This window comes from Papio anubis, unplaced genomic scaffold (assembly GCF_008728515.1).
Source record: "Papio anubis isolate 15944 unplaced genomic scaffold, Panubis1.0 scaffold1402, whole genome shotgun sequence".
Lineage (NCBI taxonomy): Eukaryota > Metazoa > Chordata > Mammalia > Primates > Cercopithecidae > Papio > Papio anubis.
Window position 1 is genome coordinate 2,290 of NW_022161362.1, and position 7,383 is coordinate 9,672.

Sequence of the window (7,383 nt, forward strand, 5' to 3'; positions counted from 1 at the left end):
AGACAACAATGTGACTCATGTTTGAGCCCTTAAATCAAGTATTTCCTGAAGCCAGAATTCCCCCTCAATTCCAAGATATACGAGTCAAAATGTTAACTCAGCTTGTCATGGTTTGACGTTTGAATTCAAGACCCCACTAAGATGTCTGAAAAACATCAAAAATACCAAACTCAGAGAACCTGAGAGACAAAGACGGTGCAGTGCACAAGGACAGGAGATGAGAGCAGATGACAGGTGTCCCAGGGGCAGCTTGGGCCGCAGGCTCCCTGGTGATTCCCATGCACAGCCCCGCAGGAGAAGAGCCTTGTTGATGTTGATCAGCAGGGAAGGAGGGATGGCTACGAGAGAGGCTGGAAGGACAGCGGGTGAGTCAGCGATGGGGACCTTCATAGTTGATGTTCAGAGCTGGAGGAATTCCAGGTGGTGGCAGGAGTCAGTGTGTGGCCATGGGTGGAGGGCTGGGGCAAAGGGGAAGGGGGGGTCACTCACAATGTCATCCAGGAGGACAAAGCACTGAGAGGTTGGGAGGGTGATCTGCCAGGAAATATTAGAGTGAACTCTTTCCCTTAGTTTTTATTTTTATGAGTTATTTGGCTTTTCATGGCAAAGGAAGAAATACAGAACTTCAGGAAAGGAAACGAGTACTTTTCTCATCTCTTACCTTCTGGTTTTGTTTGTAAGCAGAGTTCAGAACAAACAGAAATACAGAAAAAACAACTCTATACTTTTCTTGTAAAAGAAAAATTTCAGCAAGACTTTCAAGAAATGTCAAGAAAACGTTTATTGAAGACTGTTGCAATAGGAGTTGAAACATTGTAATAGGAAGAGCCCTTGGACTCAGCTTACCTCAAACCAAAGGCAGGAGAATTTAAGCCTTGGGGGGAGCTAGCAGGATAGTTCTGGAGGTCGTTAGGAGGGAAGTTGACTAGTGTGATTGGGCCATCAGTGTTTGCTCATTTGTGCGTGTTGGAGTAAGGCTCCTATCCTCCCACAGAGACAGGGCTGCTGCCCTCTTGGGTAATTACATTTATAGGGATGAGGTATCTGACTTATTCGTTATTCATTGTTGCACCACACGAGTGGTTCAAGGTAGAAAATCTCTTGTATGTCATCAGTGAACGTAGAATGTTCGTGCATCTCAGTGAACAGTTCTGGGTGTTACTTGAGGCCGAGCAAGTGGCCCTGGTTGTTGGGAGACCCTCACACCTTTCCCTGCTTTCTCTGTCCCTAGAGTTCACAGCAGTCATTGCCCACCGTAGACTGCAGTAGCAGAAGCCACGTGTGGTGCTCCCAGTGTGCCTTTATCCAACAGAGGAGCAGGGAGGCTCCATCCTCGTCTGACCCTTTCGCTTGGATTGATGGATGCTTCTCAGCACATTAGCCTCAATTCTACTCCATCCTTCTCTCTGGCAACATCCATTCCTCTAAATTCAGTGGAGGTCGACCTGACCCTGCATATTTCTTGCCCTGATATTATTCTCTCCACCAAACATTGTACTCTACCCCTTCTTTTAATCTACCCACGTTTTAAATACCTCTGTGTTTCACCATGAAGTCTTTTCCTGCCCTCAAAACCAAAAAAGTCTATTTCTTTCTTCTAAACTCCTATTGTTTCATGAAGTCACATTTTCCCAAGGATATTTTTCTATATTTCAGCCTTCAATGTTTTAAATTGGCTTCCCCACCTGGGAAGTGGAGGTTGCGGTGAGCCAATTTCGTGCCACTGCACTCCAGCCTGGGCGACAGAGGAAGACTCCATCTCAAAAAACAAAAGAAAACAAAACAAAACACCCAAAAAATAAAAAGCAGAACACATCAAAAAGAAAGGGCAGAGACCAAACAACTAGTCAATTTTGCCTGTGAGTAAAGCAGTTAAATAGAGGAGCATCACGGTGACTTTTAGGCAACCAGGTGAGACCTGGAACATCTTCCCTTTCACCTACACACCAACCTGACCTAAGTTCACAGACTTTGTAGAGTGACCTTATCTTCCCAAAGATATTACTTGTATTCAGCATCACAGGAGTCTCTCCACCACCGTTCTGGTTCACTGCTGCCAGAAAGCCTGCGCCTTTTGGGTGGTGCATGAGAGAGGCTCTCCCTCCTCTACCGTGCCCTCTTGCTGGCCCTCAGTTCCAGGACCAGGTGTGACCCAGCAAGAGTGGAGAAGGAGATCCTGCTCAGAAGGATTACGAGGCAGAGAACCAGCCCGATCACCTTTCTCCCAGTAAAGTGGAGGTTCTTACTAGGACCATCAGATGTGAAAGGCAGCACCAGCCTGCACTAGCTTGTTGGGTTCTTTAATATTGGTAGGACTTTTTTGTGCACAGAGAAAAATCTCATCACTATTTACACTAAGTTTAAACCAGTTCTTGAGTATTAAATACTGATACAAAGGTGATTATTTAAATTCCCTTCAACTACATTGATGTCATACATTTAGTATGCCTGGTTGTTTTTAAACACATCTAACACCTTCAAGAATAGATAAACCTATTCCTGAATGATGATCCCAAACTTATTCATTCATTATACGAAAGTGATATAGAAGGGCCCATATCATAGTTTGATATCTTTTTCTTGTTTGTTTGATTTTATTCCTTCCCTCGATTTTCTTGATCTTCTGAGACCCCAGATTACTAACCGAGATTGGAAGTCTAGGGTCAAATAGCTGATCCTTGATCAGGAAACAGTGCTTTGTATGTGTCTAAGATGAATTAAGATGAATCAAAGTTAGCCTACTTGTTATTTATTATCTGGTTGAGATTTTTTGTTGTTGTTGTAATAGAAATGTTTTGTGTGTGTGTGTCATGTCATGGCACTGTTCAATCCCTGTCTTTTTATATACATTTTGATTCCAGAAACTTACCTTCCCCCAAATATATTCTTACCTTTTGCACAAACTGTAAGTGTATGGTCAATTGTCTTCAATATTATGATATATTGACTTGGTTCATTACATAAATTAAAAAGCATATTAACATATATTTCTCACTAACATTTTATTAAAATGAGTGTAGTTTATTATAACTAACAGAATTCATATGCTTGAAGGATGGAGAATTGAGACAACCCTTCACAAACATTGGTCTACCTGCTTTGGGACCAGACCATTTGTCTCATTGGTTATTAGCCCCATCCTCTCACGGTCACCAGCTTCTGAGCTCTTCTTCTATCTTGTTATTAATTGAATCACTGATGCTTGTCAGTTTTTCCTGTTTTGGGCACAGTTTTAATTTTTTCCTCAGCAACTATTTATTCTATCTTAATACAGTTATATATCACCAAATAGAGCGGAAATAAAAGCTTAATGTAAAATATATATATTTAACACGCCTGCTTAAAGTTTCAAAATTATGTATAGCAATGCTCTATAATTTTTTAAAATAAAAAGGACAAGTGAACGTGAGCTCATCAGCTCATCTTTCCTTTGAACCAACAACCTCTCATTGTGTAAAACTTTTTGCCTCTCATTGCAAACTTCTATTGTTTGAGAATCATTAGGAATGCATTTGAACTTTTAAGTTTCAAACTATTCCACTAACACTTATATCCTGTCAGGCACGGTGGCTCAAGCATGAAACTTCTAGCACTATGGGGAGGCTGAGGAGGGCAGATCACTTAAGCTCAGGAGTTCAAGACCAATCTGGGCAACATGGTGAAACCCTGTCTCTCCAAAAGTACAAAAACATTAGGCAGGGTGTGGTGGCACATGCCTGTAGTCCCAGCTACTCAAGAGGCTGAGGTAAGAGGGATCATCTCGAGCACAGGAGGTTAAGGCTGCAGGAGCAGAGATTGCACCATTGTATTCTAGCCTGGTGGCTATGAGAGACACTGTCTCGCCCAACAACAGCAAGAAACCCACCTTATCTTGACATTTTACATTTCTTTATTTCTCTATGATGCTCTAATAGTGCATTATTGGAATGCAAAGACCAGTTAACTTAATGTGGATCAGAATTCTCTATATAAAGGAAACCTGCATAATCCAGCATATAAAAAGCAAAAGGGAAAAAAAGAAAAAGAAAAGAAAATTTAAAAGGTCAAAACACACTAAGTTTAATGCTTGAACTTTGTTTTGGAGAGAAAAATTTAGAAAGAGACAAGGTATACAGGGTGAAGTGTTTTTTCTTTTTCAGGACCTTGGATTGAATCTTGCACTGTTTTGATTTCTATCTAGGAAGCTCGGCGACAGCAGAGTCTGGCGACTTGGCCATGTAAAATGCAAATCCTGGAGTAGGACTCAGGCCTGGAACAACGGCCGATTCGGCAATGGCAGATGATTCTCGCCCGAGAACCTGTGGAAAGAAGAGAGAATCAGGCACAGCTGCAGGGAGGTGGGGAAAAGGATTATGTAGAGCCAGACTAACTGAGATAGTCTAAACAAGAGACACTGCATGAGTCATGTTAGGATGGAGAAAATTCATGTCTTTGTCGTAAATGACAAGAAATCGTACTACCTGTGTGTTAGTCATGCAAGATCATAGTTCTTTCCCCATCTGAGTCCATCCAGGACATGTTTATTACCTGCTCCCTGGTAAAACAATATACCTCACAACCTCAGGGTTACCTACTCTTCATTCTGCTTAATCCATACCCCTAATCTTGACCTCTATGTATGATCTGCATGTCCTAACAAGGCTCCCTAATGCACCTGCATCCATTTCTGAGATGCTGCATTGTGCATGCTCATGTCATGGACTCAAGTACTTTGGTGCTCAAGGAGTCTTTGAAGACCTTCCAAATTCAAATTCTTCATTCTCTCTCCCCCCCCTTTTTAAAACATTTTACTTATGTACTTATTTTAATTGACAAATAATAATTGTGTATATGTATGAGACACAATATGATGTTTGGATCTTAGTATATATTGTAGAAAGATTTAATCAAGCCCTTTAGCCTACACTGAAACACACCCATAGGTTCCTCTCTAGGTTTTAAAATCTTTACCAATGGACAAAGTAAAATATTCTCTCCATAACCAAGTCTACCCATTCAGACCTGCAAATAACTGGTCAGTGTAGCTCTTTCTATCTTAAAAGTAACAAATTTCACAGAAATATCTTGAAACTAAAAGTCTTAGAAGAAAGAAAATCTTTTAGATGTGTTCAGTTCTCACTGATTAATTCAGAGATAAGAAAATCAAGGTCCAGGAAGATTAAGTAAAGTCACTCAAGTGAGGTAGACTTTTCCACACTTGATGCCAGAGCCTGTCTCCAATCCTTTTGTTCTAGATTTTGCAGATCTGCAAGATTGATGTCTCCTACCTGAGGCTCTAAGAGTAGAGAGTCCATTTTCTTCAAAGGAGACAGCAAAGTCCTGGTCGTCTTCCCCAGGCTGCTCCTGGGTTGTAGCCTCATCAGCTCTTTCCTGGAGTGACTCAGCCTGGGCCTGCAGGGCCACCAGGAGAATGGCAGCAAGGATGGCGAGGGTCCTCATGGCTGGGGTCACCTGGAGGAGGGAGAGCAGCTGTGGATGTGTGGAGAGTGAGGAGTGAGCCTGGATTTATAGCTCTGCTGGGAGAAGGCCTGAAACAGCAGCTACAGTGACAGGAGGTGGCATGTTATTGGGAGGGGAAGGGGCTGCCTTCGCCCTCAAGATCCCTTTGATGCTCCTCTTTCTCCCAGCTTTCATCACAGAGTGAGTCTGTGTGCTTAATGCCTCTTCTTGATCCAACCTGTTAATGATGATAAGGACACTACTATCCTGTGCTGTTTCCCATCTGCTTGAGTATTTACTTTTATATATTCAGACAAGAAAAGCAACAGTGCTTTCATTCAATAAATTTGGGGATCAAATGCCTCTTGTTTTCCGAAGATGGTCCCTGGTACTCTCTGGATGACTCTCTGGGGTCAGACCTGGGTCCCAGTGGAGTAGAGAGTTAATCCATTTTTTCTTTCTTTGCAGAGAAACTAATAGAGTGTATCTCCCACTTATTCTACCTTATGAAAATGAGAGGATCTCAATCAGATCTGTAATATCTATAATATCAATTTGAATTCGTGAATTAACAGGGAGACTGGGAGGGACTAATTTCCTGTATCAGTGATTCCAGCTTTCATGGCCCTTGTTATACCCTGGTGGCCATTTCGCACCAGGTTTTAAACCATCTGTATTTGTACTACTGCTCTGTTTCTCACTGGACATTGCTGAGTTTGCAGATAGCATTCCATGATTGCTTCCTAGCCTGCATCTCTCTGGCATTGTCTCTCTGAATCTCTAGAAATGACTGAAGAAACAATTTGGAACATTTTTATTCCGGTTCTAACCTTTCTCCATGAATTCTGTCATGTGTTTGATCACCCAGAGTCCTTATTAATTGTAGAAATTGATATCTTCAGTCTCTCTTCATCCTTCTCTGACCCTGAAATTAATTAGGTGAGCAGAAAATCTGGAAAGAGAAATGGGTGGTTTAAAAACCACTGTCCAGGTCCTGTGGTATGCTCAGACTGCAGAGCTGAGCACTGGCCAAGCCAGAAGATGCCCAGTGGCCCATCTTCCCAGGACCAGGCCCCCGTCGGCAGCCCATTGCTCAGCCTTGGACACAACTCTGTTGCCAATCAAGTTTCTTATTATTTCTGGCAGAAGTATTTCTAGAGAGCTCTCCTGGGCTGGGTGCAGTGGCTCATGCCTGTAATCCCAACACTTTGGGAGGCCAAGGTAGGCAGATGATTTGAAGTTAGGAGGTTGAGAATAGCCTTGCCAACATGATAAAACTCCGTCTCTACTAAAAATACCAAAATTAGCTGGATGTGGCAGCGGGTGCCTATAGTCCCAGCTACTCTGGAGGCTGAGACACGAGAATCACTTGAACCTGGAAGGCAGAAGTTGCAGTGAGCTGAGATTGCACCACAGCACTCCAGCCTGGGCAACAGAGCAAGACTCTGTCAAAAAGGAAGGAAGGAAGGAAGGAAAGAACGAAGGAAGGAAGGAAGGAAGGAAGGTGGGAAGGAAGGAAGGAAAGAAGGAAGGAAGGAAGGAGGGTGGGAAGGAAGGAAGGAAAGAAAGACAGAAAGAAAGAAAGAAAGAAAAGAAAGAAAGAAAGAAAGAAAGAAAGGAAGAAAGAAAGAAAGAAAAACAAAGAAAGAAAGAAAAAGAAAGAGCAAGCAAGAAAGAAAGGAAGATGAGAAAACTCCACTGACATTATGGAAAATATTTTTAGTTTCCTAATGTGTTTGTAAATAATTATTTAGATAAAATGCCTTTCCCGTTCCTTCGTTTCTTTAACTGTAGCAAGGTGCCCATTATCTATTGTCCTCTTGACTTCAAACCTGCTGTCATTTAAAATAAAACCTGAAAAACTGTTTTTCTTGTCCTTTATTCTGACTCTAATCTTGCCTCTCCTATACTCAGGGCTGGGATAAAAACAGGATTTGCATCCAT

General features: G+C 42.1%; 1 protein-coding gene across 1 annotated transcript; it reads right to left on the reverse strand.

The window, feature by feature from the left end:
- Nucleotides 1–4,176: 4,176 nt before the first annotated feature.
- On the reverse strand, nucleotides 4,177–5,439 carry DEFA1 (defensin, alpha 1). The gene is given in 2 exon segments (NM_001112643.1): nucleotides 4,177–4,298; nucleotides 5,268–5,439. Coding segments are annotated over 2 exon segments (294 nt in total).
- Between the last annotated feature and the right edge of the window lie 1,944 nt (nucleotides 5,440–7,383).